At 35.6% G+C, this 16,374-nt stretch overlaps 1 protein-coding gene across 6 annotated transcripts in view; it reads left to right on the top strand.

Moving 5' to 3' along the window:
* ZNF385B (zinc finger protein 385B) overlaps nucleotides 1-16,374 on the top strand; it is a 157,609-nt gene that overhangs the window by 128,085 nt on the left and 13,150 nt on the right. For all 6 annotated transcript variants that reach the window (XM_053983008.1, XM_053983014.1, XM_053983011.1 and 3 more), the window contains one exon: nucleotides 6,436-6,598. In XM_053983008.1, the coding sequence (XP_053838983.1) occupies nucleotides 6,436-6,598 (163 nt within the window). The remainder of the gene's footprint in view (nucleotides 1-6,435; nucleotides 6,599-16,374) is intronic.

Here is a 16,374-nt window from a genome sequence, read left to right on the forward strand (position 1 = left end):
TAATTCTTATTAGAGTTATGATTCTAGTCTAAATTCTTCATAATTTATATACTCAAATAAACGTTCATATTCTTACAGAATGGTTCTAACAGATAAACTAAGTGATAAAATATTTTGTAGACATCTTACTATTAAAAGAGCTTTCTAGTTTAGGATCTGCTGTGAATTGAAATAATATGTTACAAACATAAATACCCCTCTGCTCCTATCTTGCACAGTTAGTTTCCTTCTCTACCAGGACCACTGCCATTGTAACCAACTTGATGAATAGAAGTGGGCAGGAACACAGGTGTTGAGAGGTTCTTTCTACAATATAAATTATGACTATATTTAGGATATATTTGGGTTTTTTAGCTTAAATTTATGTAAAATTTTATTGTGATATGCAGGAAAAAAATTCGTCTTTATAAGTACTCCATAATAGAACGGAAGTTTTCAGGATTATTATATATCTGTTCAGTCTTTCAGCTGTTCCATTTTCCAGGGTTGAACTGTTACTGGCAGAGGCTTTTGTGGTATTTTCAATAAAATATTTTTCATTAGAGATTACCAATTGTATCAACACCAAATGAACACAGGATTTGAGATAGAATCATTGAAGGTGGAAAAGACCTCAGTTAATCAAGTCCAGCCACCACCATGTTCACCACTAAACCATATCCCCAAGTGCCACACCCCAGGAGGTTTTTGAACAATTTCCGGGATAGTGACTGCACCACTTCACTGGGCAGCCTGTTAGAGTTAGAATTGGTGTGGAGGATATTTCCCATCCAGGGTGGAATTCCCGCTTTAAGAAGGTGCAGTAGCAAACAAGAAGAAATAAGAGCTGTGAGCCACCTTTTTCAGTTCCATTTAGTTATGGCACTCACCTAATATTGTGCAGCTCAAGGCATGAACCAGCATTTCCCATGTGGATGCTTCAGTCTCTCCCTTTTTTCTGCATTTCTCCTTCTTTCTGTCCATGCAGATCTATATATATTTAATTGTATATGTTAATTGCCAGACTGGATGATGTGGTAGCAGATTCAAGCATTCAGCTAAAGAGTTGATGGTGCAATTGTCTTATTTCCATGAAAACCTAATGAAAGGCTACTTCAGCTGCTCTTGAGTAAACCTGTAAAATTCTTGATCTCACACACACACACTGAACCTTTAGACTTACTCAGGCCTTTCATCAGGTTAATGTTGCTTTGTGTAGCAATTCAGCTAATTAGTCATTCACATCGCAAGTAGATTCTAAAACTCAGTCACCTGTGAAGTGTCAAAATGAGTCATGTGGATTTCAAACACACTGTCAGTCATTGTTCCTGATGGGGAATATTCTGTTATCTTTTATACTGCAGTCTTGCCTGTAGTTCAGAGTTTTCTTAAAGGTAATACTGCTATCAATGAATCCATACGACCTGCCTGTTTCCTGGTCATCTAGATCTTTTCAATATATGCAGATTTACAAACATTTTTAACTTTCTACAAAGTAAAGCTACTGAAGTTGTTTTATGCACTACAATAGGCTAATGTCATTCACGTTGATTTCCAAAAGCCTGTTTACATGTAGAAGATAATTTAAATTGTTGATGTTTTATTAAATGCAGTCTAGTATATAAGGCTGTTTTATATGTATTGTATGTAGTCATGCAGTTTAACATCCTGCTTGGATTTCAAACTTAATAATTTGTAGTTGCAAGTAGCAATTGTAAATAAAATATTGCATTTGTATCATTTTTAATGAAAAAGCTATCCTTTCTTACAGCCAAGTCATTAATCCTTATGACATAGAGGCTTTCTCAAAAATTAAAAAATTCATAAGGTTTGATTGGTTAGGGGTTTTTAATTAGTACTAAAGACTGTGGATAGAAATAAGGTGTATAAATTTTAAGGTGTATATATTAGAAAAATTATGGGGGAAAATTACGTGGTTATTTGTCTGTTGATTATATTCTTAATTATTTGCAACTTAATTTAAAATACAGCTATTCACTAAGCCATGGTCTTACAAATATGTAGACATATTTTTTTAGTGTCATAAAATATGCATCCTATTGATCAAAAAGTAATGCCAGACAAATGCATAAACATGCTTTTGGAATCTGGCCTGTCAGTACAAAGGCATTCTTTACATTCTGATTCATAATGTCACATTTATGGCAGCTTAAAGCTTTTCTTGTTCATTAAACGTTACTAGCCAGTACTTGATGACTTTCTGTGCTGTCTAATAAGTAGGCAGGTCCTTTTTTAAAGTGTTGCAATGTGTATGTATCAAGCTAGTAGATCCTAGTCGGTATTAGATTCAATTCAAAATTAAACATTCCTTTCAGCTAAGGAGTTCTTTCATAGAAATATTTTCTTATTCCACTTTCTCAAAAAGTGTCCTCCTAACCTATTATGCATTTAATTTCAAAATTGTAATAATGATAATTCAATGGTAAGGTTTAATACCAACTATGTAAGCAACAGATGTAACATAATATTTTTGAAATGAAAAGTAAATATTTAAATAAAGTTGAATTGTGGCACAGATAAATTATTTTACTGTAGAATGCATTAATCCCTACAGTAAATGCAGGTGTTTACACTGGAATAAAGTATTTTGCAATTAAAATCATTATACTATATGAGTATAGAAAGATATTCTGAGGTAACAGATTTTCATTTTGGTTTTTCCTAACTTTTTTATTTTCTTAAATATTGTTTTGCTGACACACAATTTGCATGAATTAGTTGTACTTAATGATGATCAAAACGTTCCTTCAGTATGCATTTAAAATATTGTATCCCAAAGATATTTACCCTTAAGTTAACTTTGTATTTTAGTGGGGGTTTATATTAAAATTGGTAAAGTACCTTTCTTTTATGCACATGAATTTTGAACCCTATGTGTGCACAACTTCCTGTGGATTACCTGAGCAAATGAAAATAAATTTTCAGCTTCTTGCTTTAACTAAAAATGATAATTGTATAATTATGGCTTATTTCAAAGATAAATCTAGTATTTCAATAATATACAAAGCTCATAGCCTCTGCTCTAATGCTGTATTTGTCTCATAATCAAGTTTTAAGTGAGACTAGGAACAAATGCATTTGCCTTGAATATGATGCTTTTGCAAATATTTTATAAAATTAGAGTTATTAATGATCAGGAAATTAATAATCACAATAATTGGTATCAGTACTAATCAGAACTTGAGTTCCAATTTCAGATTGCCTCAGCTGCCCTTTTTTCTTTTGCTTGCTATGACTCCAGAAAACTCCAAAGGTTTACATAACATGGTAGTACAGCATTTCAGTTACCAAAAGGCAGGTGAATCAAATTATTTATACCACAGTGCATAAAAAGCAAACTCTGAATTTCAAGTATCAGAAAGGACTAGAAAATAGTGCTTATGTGGTTAGGAAAGATTGCTTAAATACTTTAAGGAATGCTCCTCTAACTTCATGCTTGGAAAGAGTGTCTGTGTTTCTATTCACAGAACAGAGATGAGTAGAGAAAGTATAAAAACCAAAGGTTTAACAACGTGTAGCCCCTGGAACTGAAACTTGACAAAGTCAATGTAGAAACAAATAGTATCTACTTAACTAACAAAGTGAGACACTGAAACAATTTTTAAAGGTAGATTTTTGCATCCCTTAACTACTTCAAAATCCAACCTGGAGAATCCCACCCACCCCCAAAGCAATATGGTCTAGTTTGAACAGCATTGAAGAAGGATGACATTTCCAAACCCCTGCTTAGACAGATCACAGCCATACCTTTTGGCCTTATAACATGCAGCTATGAATTTGATAGATTATGATAATTAGAAAGCTTAAACATGGTCCATTCACCATGTTTCCATGATGTTATTATGGAAATCTTAATTTTAATCCTGCCTGGGCTTGTTTGTTCTCAACAGGTCTCATGTACACTGTATGAGGATTGAATGAAGGGAATCAAAAACTGTAGTAGGTTATTACTGATATTGCAGGCATCATTATTGCAAATATCAGCAGAAAGGCTTATTATCAAGCAATTGACTTACTAAGTCTTTCTCTTGAGTGCATTTATGTCTCTTATGTCATAGCTTTGGCCTCAGGCAGCATATGATCCTATCAACAGCACGCATATGCGCGGAGCATAGACTTCAAATATTTAAAGGGACATCATCAACTTGAGGATGCTTGAGTGGACAATCTTGTACTTGCTATTATTAAAAGTTAAAAGTATTGGAATGGAAAGGGTATATATTCACCCCAATTTTTAGCTCCACTTTTTGTACACTGCAATGTGTGAATAGTTTATTGAATTTTATTGGTGGAAAACACTCTTCCAGTACTTCATGTTGCAACTGCAAAGCTTAAGAGAAATGGAAAAAACCCAGCAAAGGTGGAGAGAGACAGGATGGGACTCCTGTGCCTCATAAGGCACATTGGCATAGCAGGGCAAAAACAGGACTGTGCTCCTCTGCCCACATTCAGAACTGGACAGATCCAACCCAGAAGTTGACAAGTGTCCCTTTAAGTAGTGCACATAGTCTAGTGGTATAGCTGGTTAGTTGTTCTTTATAACCCTTAAATTGTGTTTGTATGCGTGTTAATATTTCAAAGGTTTTAAATCAAGAAATATTTTACTAGCAATTGATGAGTAAACTCTTTGCTGTTTTTATAATAAAGTTTTTAAAAGACATCTCACTTTCAGAGGAATTAAAAATAAAACTAATCTAGCAGCCTTTCTTACTGAACGCTTGCTTACTTAAATCTCCTATGAAAGGAAAGATGCACCCACAACAACATACACTGTCCTTCTGAGATGGAAAGCACTGTTTCATAGGCTGTAAAATCACTTAAGTTCTGGTGTGTAAGAACTTCTGTCCTCAATTTTAGCAACAATTCTCCATCAGTTTAATGGTGCCAGTTACTTGTGTGAGGACTCCAATATGCTGTCTGTTCTCTTGCCCACTCCAGGTGTTTCTATTCTTCACTTCTACTCTACCATATGATAACACTGTTATTACATGCTGTCCCAAGGTGACTGTATTGTAATGCCCATTTCTGCAGATTTTAAAACAATTTTCCTCATTATGGCAGAACTCTTTATGGAGTTCTAGCATCTTACATATTATAGTTGCTCTTTATAAAAAGCATGTGACTTGTTTCATGGCTCGCTTCATTTAACACAGCAAACTAAATAAAGTAGTTGATAATTGATTGATGAGAGAGAATGAATGTGGTTTTGCATGAACACAGTGAAAGTTTACTTGCACTGATGTTCTTGTATGGCAGGTGCCAAGATGTGCTTAGAAGAAGCATGCTTTCTATGAGTGTTTTAATTTGAAGTAAACAGCAATATTAACTTTGGTTAATATGTAACCTTCAATAGAGGCACCTAGTGGTATGCCTGAAATGATGCTTTAAAATTGTGTTTGGAAATATTAATAATGCAAAGCTATTGCTGAATAGTACAATGTCATGAAAACAGACTAGTTTGGATAAGATTTTTTTTCTTGCCCATTATTTAGTAAATTAATATATTAAGAAGTCAAGCTTCTAACAAAGTGGCCTGATTTGTCAAGGCATCTGATTTAGAGTCAGGAGCAATGAAGGGGACTCAATATCATTAAAAAAATGGGCAGATATTTATGTCTAGCTTTAGCTGTGCAAATTCAAAAACACTGACCTAGTTTCTGAAGATAGTTTTAAGGCAAAGGTAAAGTAAACATCTCAGTACATATTTATACTGTTCTGTTTGGGCAGATTAAGACAAAATAAATAATAATTTTTAAAAGCTCCTCTTCTCCCTGTCCTTCAGGTCCCAATTTTCTTAGTATTTAAAAATAATATTCAAGACAATTTATAAAGCAATCAAGAGTGGCAAGTATTTTGTTTTCTTGTTGTACTTGAAGTTTACAGGTATGGTGTTTCCTCATTTTAACCCTTATTTTTTGATCTAATAGTAAAGTAATATTTTTCAATTGTCTCAGTTGCTGTTAGTATGAAAGTGAAAGTATTTTATGACATCTGTATTAGATCAAACAGAAGGAAAAATGGATTATTTAATCATGTTTCAGCACAGTACGTCTTTCTAACTGCAAGTAATAAAGACTGGGGAACACCACATGAAAATTGAGTATCATCTTTCTCAATTGAGTGTGTTTACATTTGTATAGTCCTTTAAATCTTTAAGCACCATAGAAGTAAGCAATTACATTAGGAGTGACAGAGCTTTATGTAATCTTGAAGCTTCTTTTTCCAAGTTACTGAAAACATGCCATATTAATTAAAATCCTGTAATTTGAATATATAAAAACTTACATCCATGAAAAATGTTAGTATAAAGCTATTAAAATTTTTAGGTGGAATAATATGGTGCCTACTATTGAAAGTGTCACTTTTCTGCCTTGTCACCCATTGTATTATATACAAGTGCAAAAAAAAGTGAGCCTGATTTGTTCTCCTTTGTAGAGCCAGGCCGAGGCCCACTACAAAGGAAGTAAACATGCCAAGAAGGTCAAAGCACTTGAGGCAACGAAAAACAAACCCAAAGCTGGTTCTTCCAAGGACAGCGCAAAGGTTAACACGGGCTGCTCCACCACGCCAGTCACAGCCAACATCTCTGACAAATCAGGTCAATGAAAACGTTTTGTTCTATACATCCTTTACTTTCTCCTTTTTTTTTTTTTTTTTTTTGTTTGTATGAGAGAATTCGGTTGCATGATAGTGATCCATAACTTGTCTTTTCTAAACTATTTACTATGCTTTCTTGTACAGAATAGATTTGTTGTGATAGTCTCAAATTGCTATTTCACGTCTCTGAAACAACTGGTGCCCCTGAATGCTACAGTGTATTGTTTTTTTAAACCTGTGAAATTTGCTATTAAGAAGTATGGATGTTCTTATGGCAATAGTGGATGGATTTGGGTGGAGGGTGAATTCTGAGTTTATGTTTTTAGCTGAAGCACAAGAAACCTTTGTAAGAAATGTTTCCTTTCTGAATAAGACAATCTTGTTCTAATAGGAAAACACATCTACAGAAATGTGCAGCCTCGTGGCCTGGGTATTTCCTGACTTTCACAGCTTGTTAGTGCTTCAACATCACTACTTTTCTTTTTTTTTTTTTTTTTTACCCTCCAGATGAGTAATCTGAGGAAGGTCAGCAACACTAATAGCAGTAGAATTGCTTGAGTTTCTGCTCTGTCAGTGTTGTATTACTGAATGAAACAGGAGACTTTCATGAGCTCGCTGCCACTGTTATTCAAGAGAAGGCCCCTATTGTGGATTACCCAACTGTCAGTCCAGTAGACTACTGCTGATAAATTTGCTTCTACCTAGGGAGTAATTTATTATCCTCTTCACCAGAGCTGATCTTGACTGGGGTGCCATGAGGTGAATAACAGTTTTTTGACGTGCATTAAAAATAACAAAAAAAAAAAAAAAATCTTAACTCCAAAAAAATATCGGTGACTATTTATCATCCTGCTGTTTTTACAGCAGTTTCAAAACTCTCTGTGGGTCCTTAACAATGACAGTGGGTACCAAATTTTGTGTTCATTTACCTAGCAAATCACATTTTAGTTTTGAGAGAAATGAGCTAAGTCCAAGTAACATCATCAGGTAAACAAGACACGCTGCTATAAAAAGGTATCAATTTGCCATTGATAGGTAGGCTATTGAACAGAAAGAGATTTGAAATATTTGGTAAATATTTTATTCTCTGAAATATTGAAAATAGCTTTGTTTAAGATAGGTTACTGCTCCAGGTGTACATGGTGACAACTCAGACAACTGCCAAAGTAAAATAACAATTAAGACTTTAGAGGATTTAACATGTTAAGAATTCATCTGTGGTAACATAATTTTATAATGCCCTCCATCTCCAATGCCAAACATTGAGGTCCAGATAGCAAAAGTTTCATTTTTTTCAAACTCCATCTTTTTCTTACAGAAACCACCTGGAGCTGTTTCCTGTTTCCTTTGCCAGACTATGAGGTCTGAATTGAATTAATTCTTTTATTTCCTCTGCAATGTATCTAAAATCTACATTCAGTTTTTGATAACATAATACAACCACTCAAAAGGGAAACCTGCTCTTGATATTTTTTTAATTGCCCTGTTTTGACAGTGTGTTGTTATGCTATTAATTACTCTATACAAATTAGACAGATTACCATCTGTGTCTGTTGGATTACACCACTGCAACTGTTTCTACATTAAAAATAAGTCCTGGTGGCAATTTAGTTGAACACTTTCTTCCCATCAGGAGAAGAGTGGGATTCTCTGTGGAGAGTAGGCTCCCGAACTTGAAGCAAATTTTCAGTATTTGTATGGAAATACCCATCTCATCACAGAGATGGGTAACAACTTGAAGATCAGGGGTTTTATCAGACTTGGAACAAACCATAGTTTTGTTCAACTATAGTTTCCCTTACAGATATTATTGGCCATCTATTCTTTGTCATGTGTTTATCTCCTTAATGTAATGTAATGTTTAAAAAACTAAACTAAAGCAGTTGTTAAGCTGCGTTTGGGTAGTGTTTAGAGCTTTTTTTTTTTTTTTTTTTTTGGAGGGGGGTGGGTTGGTGGAGTTTGGTTTGTTTTGTGGGGTTGTTTTGGGGTTTTTTTGGGGTTTTTTGTTTGGTTGGTTCTTTTGCTTTGGAGCAAAAAATTTACTTATGCCATTTTTTCTGAATCTTTTAACACAGCTTTCATTCTCTGAGAAATCCGCTAGTACTAAATATTAACATTTTAGGAATATTTTCATTTTCCTTAGTATCTCTAATAAAAAGAATTTCAGTTCATGTGTTTGTGTTCTTTTTTTATCCTGATTTCCAGAGGAAATCAGACTTCTGGTCATATAATCTATTCCTATATTTGTTCTTTTCTGGCTGTGTCTTCACAATTTTGACTATATTGCTTAGTGTGCAAAAACAGAAAAAAAATATGTAGAGATTTTAATCCTATAAATCCTATCAGTTTTACGAGAATTGGCCCCTAGCGAGAAGTCCTAACTTATGGTCTATCCTGAAAGATGCTACCACATATTGACCTCCTGACTGATCAGGGACTCAGCCTTCAGGATGAGACAGTTGCAAGTGTCTATGTGTGCTGTAGGTCTGAAAAAATTGCTTTAGAATTGAAATGAAATCAAGGAAGATAATTCAATTCCACCACTTGGGAAGCTGTTGTTTAGTCATTGTACTTTGGAGAGTTCCTGAGAAATGTTCATCAAGTAGTAAATAATTTCTGGTGTCCTTTTCCAGTATATGGCAGAGTAGAAAGAAAAACTAAACAGAGAAGAGAGTTCTACGTTCTTGTCATCTTTTTTTATCTGCTGAACTTCCATGGGTATTAGTGCAGAAAGGGTAGGGAGCATTACAGTAAACTGATAATCTGCAATTATTCTCTTACGTAGATCTGCTAATAAAGGGACACAAGAGGCATGCGTAGCACCCCTTCTGATGTGTTGTCATTTTGAATGAGATAATGATGAATGATTTGGAGCTCTCCAGACAGAACAGTTGTTAAATATTGAACTAAAATGTCAGGTTAAGTTTGCTACAGAGCCATGTGTTCTTTGAGTCAGACATAGCATGAAGTCCAAAACATTTACTTGTCAGACATCACCACTATAGTACTAATAGGAAAAATAATTTCACTGTTAGCTCAGCTAGTGATGAATCTATCAAAGGCAAAACACAAATTCATCCAGTCCTTATTTTTCAAAATGTATGATGCAGTGGTCTCTCTACAGCTTTTCCTTTCATCTTGAGAAATGTGGCTGCTGATAGAGATTTTAAAAAGTTAAATTAAACCTTAAGGTTTTTTGGGATATTTCCAGACGAATGTGGGCTCCTGTAGGCAAAAGTGGCCTCAGCCAAATGGAAAGGCATGACTGTGGTCTGAGCATGACAATGCCCACATTGTGAGAGTTCTTCCCTGCTATTGTTAATAGTAGTGTGACTTGGAAATGGCATTTGTAAATTGATCATCAGCAAACATTTAATGATAAAGCCATAGAGCAGGAATGGTGCAGGTGGCTGCACCCTAAGTGGGTATCAGTGGGTTTAACTGAACAAGTTTGCACTCTAACTTTGTTATGTAATCTCATTGTCTAAGCTCCCAACTCCTTGCTGTTCATAAAATACTTATTTATTGGTGCTTGTAAATACCACCACTCTCCCCCATTCACTCTGCAGACAGGAAAAAAACACCACAGATTGTGTGACAAAGTTGTTGCTCTCCTACTATAGCTGGGCCGTCTCTGCTCGTCCTGACTGGAATTTGGAGGTGGCCATAGGGGATGTATCCATAACCTGTCTCCCACACAGTTTCTCAAACCACACAGGAAAAGTCCAATAATGGCTATATAACAGTTTTATATGCTAGAAAATTACTACTGTGACCCTGCAAGCTTTTTTGTAGCTACTTTGACATGTGGTTACAGAACAGCTGTGTTAATAGCACTGGGAGCTGCTCATGCTGTGGTGGGCTGATCCTGACTGGATGCCAGGTGCCCACCAAAACCACTCTACCACTCCCACCCTCAGCTAAGCAGGGGAGAGAAAATATAGCAAAGAGCTTGTGAGTCAAGTCAAACATAAGGGAAACTTCTGACAACTTCTCACAGAAGCCTCCTCTGTAGCCCTCCCACGACCAACGCCTAGCCATGCAAACTCAGAATAGTGGCAAAGATTCCCTTCCCTCCCAGAGGAAGCCCAGGGTTTCCAAGATGGCTACACAGAAGGATGTATGTATGGCATTGCTTTGGGAAAGGGCAAGGGCAATAACCAGTACACAACATAGTTTAGAATATTTGAAGTGTGGTTTAAATATAGCTCCAAGAATGCAATAGAAGATGATGTCTGTGACCCCAGGTCAGCAAAGTCTAGATGCTTACAGTGATGAATCCTTCAGGAATGCATATGATAATTACTAGATTGAAATGTCACTGTTTACTTATCAAGCAAAGAGGAATTCTTTGATCCTACTTCTAAATCAAAATAAATAGCTCAAAGTGAAGCATACAAATGATGTGGTATCAACTTCTTTGCATTTTGCTTTGATATGAAAATTGGAAAGTAAATGCAACTATTTTAAACTACTCAAGAGTCAAAATCATATTTTAGATTATAAAAGATAATAATTTTTGGCCTTTGATCATTCTCTGTATGCTCTATTGGCCTCATGCCCATTTGTGAAATGATAGGTATGGGAATTTCAGGTTCAGTCTTCACTGCAGCAGAGCAGAAGACTCTGTTACTTGGGAATTAGTAGGTAGAGATAAACCCTTTGGATGCTCTATGAAACCCCATTTTTTTCAGGTGGTAGGAACAGAGAACATTACACACCTAATTAAGCTAAATATTAGAACCTGTTTCAAATCCTGACCCTTTGTACTACAGCTTTGCTCTGGGGCACTGTGTCAGGGCAGCTCAACAGGCAGCGCACAGGGTCATAGTGATGACAATCCACCATTTGAGCAGTCTTGGGCTGATCTGCTGTGTATGGCAAGGATGGTGGGAAAAGGCTGCCACTGCAAAGTTTTTTTGCCAGCTTCTTCATCCTAAGTGTGTCCTGTAAAGAGTTATTCCAGTGGTTACAGCTACATAACTCAAAATAGCAGGAGGTTATTCTGAGGAACACTGTCAAGCCAAGTCTGGCACAGTATCTGAGTGAACTAGATCATGTTTGGAAAATAACCTGGACCTCATAAATGACTTGATGTTGTGTAGACATACAGTAATTAGTTGTCCAGGATTGACAACTCCAAGCTTTATCAGTCTTAGAAAAGTTGACCTTGTGGTCTTGTCTGTGGGTTTTAGTTTATCAAAGGCTATCTGTGGATGCTTTCACAACAAAACTGACTGGTTTTTTTTCCCTTTTTTTCCAAAATTACCATGCAACATGTTGAATCACATTTACTCAGGAAGCTTATGATCTCTCCAGTGTCCCCATTGCCAGTGCTGTGTATTCATCAGATATCAATGAGGTGAAATATCCCAGTGGAGGGCTCAGTTTGTATTTCATGAGTCCACCATCAGGACACTCCCTTACTTATCTTGCTCTCATTGCTTATTTTAAAAATCTTTCTGCCAGTGCTTAAATTCTAAACTTTTACATATGCAACTCTTTACTTGGACTGACACAAAAAATTATACCAGATCTCATAGCAAAATCCCTTTTCACCTTAACATTTGTTTCTATTTATCATCTTGTGTTCCACACATTTTAAATGGAATAGCTCAAATAAAATGTTTCTTATATAATCCTTCAGAAGTAGTTAGGAGCCAGAGACATACAACCTCCCCAGCTGAACTGTGGTGCATCTGTCCTGGGAAATTTGAGGTTATTTGTCACACAGATACCATTATAAGATCCTCAAAGCTACAGTGTTTCTAATTATTCTTATAATTTTGTGTAATGTACCAAAGTCCTCTAGACCTCGAAACAGGTTGTGACAAAGTTGAATTTGAGGGTGAGGCAGGGATAGGGAGAGGCTCTAAGAGAGGAACAGGACAATGATGGGTGGCTTGGTGTCTTCCACTGTGTCCCTGTGCCCTATTTAGAGGTTCTGCCTTATGCCCTTCAAAGATGCTGGTGCTTCTGTGTGGCCTCCCTCAAAAGCCACTGATGAGCCTCATCAGTTCTTCACATTTATGCTGACATAAAGAGTTCAGCTGAAGCTATACTCCATAAAATAACCATGCATTTGTGTTTATGTGGATTCAGATAGAGCCTGCTAAGCACAGGCATATTCCTGTTAGATAAAGGTATTAGTTTACGGTCAGCTAAGTAGTAAATTCAATCTGCTTCAGCCACCAAGGAGAGTCATTTCAAGGGCATTTTTCCATTGCATCGTCTGAAGTAAGCTTTGTTCCTTTTTGATTCAGTGTTTCACAGCCATATGAAGATCCTTCTATATTGCCATCTGTTGAAACTCTACCCCCAAAACAGAGGTAATAGCACAGTATAGAATTTTCTGCTTGACCACAGTGCTTTTACAATTGATAATATAAAATACTATTAATAAATGCTCATAAATTCATCACAGTTACACTGTTGCAAGCACCATATGTGTACTTACATCCATGGCACATGCAATGCCTGCATTTCATTTAACAGTAAATAGCTTCTGGGCATTTTCTGGCAGGTAATTTCAGCAGCTCTTTCAGGAAGTTGCTGTTTGGTTTATGCTCTTAGGATGAAAGGTGAGCCAAATGAAAAATTAGCAAGTCAAAGTCTGTTAACAGGAAATCATTATAATACGTTGGGATCTTTAAACACTTTCTTCCCTGCCAGCCTTACTGTTCATACTTTTCAAAAGTAGATATTCAAACCTCATCTTTCTATGTGTGTCTAAATCTGAATGGAAAACCAGTCATATGGTGTATTTTGCTGTTGATAAGCTCCTGGGAGCTCCTGGGAAATCTTTGGTCTGTCTGTAATGCTAGCTACATTTCAAATTCTGCACCTCAACTGAAAACTGCTTATAGGTGCCATTAACTGAAAAACAAGCTCTGCAGCTGACAGACATACATTGACGAGCTGTTGCAATTCTTGTTCAAACTGGAAACGGTCAAAATTTTCTCTCTTTAGTTATTGTAGCAATCAGAAATATATGCAACCAGGATTTTCCTTGGAAGGAATGATAAGGTTTTGCTTTTCCTGCAGTAAAATAAGAATAAGCTTTGGATCAAAATATATTGTAAGATGAAATAAGACTCTTTTGGATGTTCTGCTCTGTGCCTGAGCACTCATGGTCCTGTATCATTAACAGTAAATACCTCTAAGTAATTCTACTTACTCATGTTCTAAAAACATGAATTTCAAAGCTTTTTTTTTTTTCTTTTTTTTTTTTTTTTTTTACCAGCATTCTTAAAATGATACAAAGCTTTTCTTTCTTTGAGAAGTAGAGATAGGCATATGGCCGAGCAAAATTGACTCTACTAGTGTTGCTGGACAGGGATGCTATCAGCTACTGGGATTTTTTTTAGCTAGATGTATGTGGTCTTTTAAAGAATCCTTTCATATACATTGAATCTTTCAGCACCTTATTTATACTGTGAAATCAGGCATCTGTTTTTCTTGGTTGTTCTGTTAATGATTAAATATAGAATTGCCTATTGAATATCCCAAGAGGATGTTTTTATTAGGATGATGGTGATAATGGAATGATAGTAAGGTGAGTATGAAATAACAATATAACTTGCTAAAAAGACACCTGCTGGTTCTGTTGGGTTTTTTAACAACCCTGGGAGAAATAATTTCAACTGTTTTTCATACTTTCACAATACTTATTAAAGCAACATATTTTAAAGAAATGAGGCAGTTCTTCTGATACCAAATATGATTTTTTCACTGGTGCCAGAGAATAAATAACACGATTCTGGTGATTATTCATACAACTGGTAGTTGAATAAAGTTTTCTCTGTGTTCAGTTGTGTGAAATTAAAGGCTGTGTTAAAGCTGCAAAATTTAAGTTTTCTCCTTTTCTCTGAGCCCTTGAATGAATTTAGTGTCCAAATATAAAAGAATGGGTCAGGACCAATTCTGCTTCAGTGAAGGGGGAAATATACTTAATTCCCTATAGTAGAAAAATTATTTATGCAAACATCAGGCTACTCATTATTTCCTTACTGCTTGTTTTCAAGGAGAATGAAAATATTTTAGTGTTGGTTAGACAAGTTATTGCAATTTATTTGTCAAATCTTGAGGGCATGACTGAATGCTCACAGTCCTCAGGCAAACCTGCTACAGAAGTGGGTGAGAATGCACAATTACAGATGTCATTTAACTGAAATGAAGACGAGTGTTTCATAGCTGGCTTTAACTGCAGTTCTGCCTGGGCAAGTACCAAGTGAGTAGTTCAGACATAGGCCCACAAGAATTTACTTGTAGAGTGTGTCAGTTCTCCTTGATTCTTTTATTTAGATGCCCATGAATTTCATATTAAGTTCTAAAGCACTTCAGCAGCTAAACAAAGAGTTTTCAGATTTTTGTTTTGCACAAGCAACAAGTGAAATATGTTTCTAGTAATATATTTCAGATTCATAAATGCTGGAGCCAATGTTATTTTTACAGCTGAGATGATGAACTGAGACTAATAATAGATGTCTGGTGTCAGAAAAAGATATGTTTATAGCTAGAAAAACATTTGCTTTTACCAGTATATTTTGTAATAGCAAATCTTAAAACAGACACTAGCCAGCCAACATAAACCAATTCCCTAAGAATCTCCAAATGTGTGAGTAATTGATTAAAAATCATAGGCAATACAGCAGGATCACCTCTGACAACCCAGTAATTAAAGCAGCAGGAACTTTCAGTTCAGGAAGATGTACAAATAGGTACAGGAATAGATTTTGCAGGGCAAGGTTTTACATTTTCAGAGCTACGTGTACTTCTGAATATTTTCTAATTCTCATGAGTCCACCTTCATAAAAATTAAACCAAACCAAAATTGCAGCAGCAAACCTTTTTTAACATTACATCTTAATTTGGATCAGCAGAAATACTTTCATACTCTGAAGAAAATGCAGGTTCTGTTGTAAGAGCCTTTGGTATGCCAAATCAGAAATAAAGTATCTAAGAAATTGTCAGCATCACTGCTGTAAGATAGCCATGCAAGTGATACTTCTGAAGTGAAAAAAGATATTTGGGTTCAGCCTGTTGGAGAGTACTGATGCAGTTAATCAAATAATCATTCTAGCTACCAAGTTCACCTAATGTTGCACAGACATCCAGATATTTCCTGATGTAGCTTCAGTATCTTGAGAAAATATGTTGCAGCTTATTTGAGGGCACATTTGTATTTGAGAGGAAAAGCTTTATATTTATAACTTCCATTTTTTCGTTATCTTTGTATAGAGACAAAATTTGTTCTCTTCAGCATGTGTCAAACTGATTTATTTCATTATGTAAATCGTAGCTTTTTTTCATACATGCCTGAAGTACAAGAAAACACATTTTACAAAAACGAAAAGTAACCAAAGGGTTAATAGATACACTGTGCTGTCTGATTTGCATGTAGGTTTTGCAGTGGAATTTTTCTAGAACAGAGCCCTACGGGTTTTTCAGCCTCATTTCTCAGTAGACTGCACAACTGGTGAGAAAGTAGGTATTTTGTCTCACAGCCATTAGAGTCTCATTATTCAGCAAATGTGCAGATAGAACAAAAAATATTTTGAAATGCCTTATCCAAATTTGCTAACTCCATCTTAATGAGTGTGAAGAAATAATCCAATGCTCTTTTGTTGTTTGTTTTGTTAGGGGGTTTTGTGAGTGGTGCTGAGATGCAGGAACAAAGTACTTAAAAATCTGTAAAGGTTGTGACCACTATTAACTTAATTGCTGTCCTGCTATTGTCTTTATGGCATATATTACTCAAAGTGTTCATCTTTTCTA

Source organism: Vidua macroura, chromosome 7, assembly GCF_024509145.1.
Source record: "Vidua macroura isolate BioBank_ID:100142 chromosome 7, ASM2450914v1, whole genome shotgun sequence".
Classification (NCBI taxonomy): Eukaryota; Metazoa; Chordata; class Aves; order Passeriformes; family Viduidae; genus Vidua; species Vidua macroura.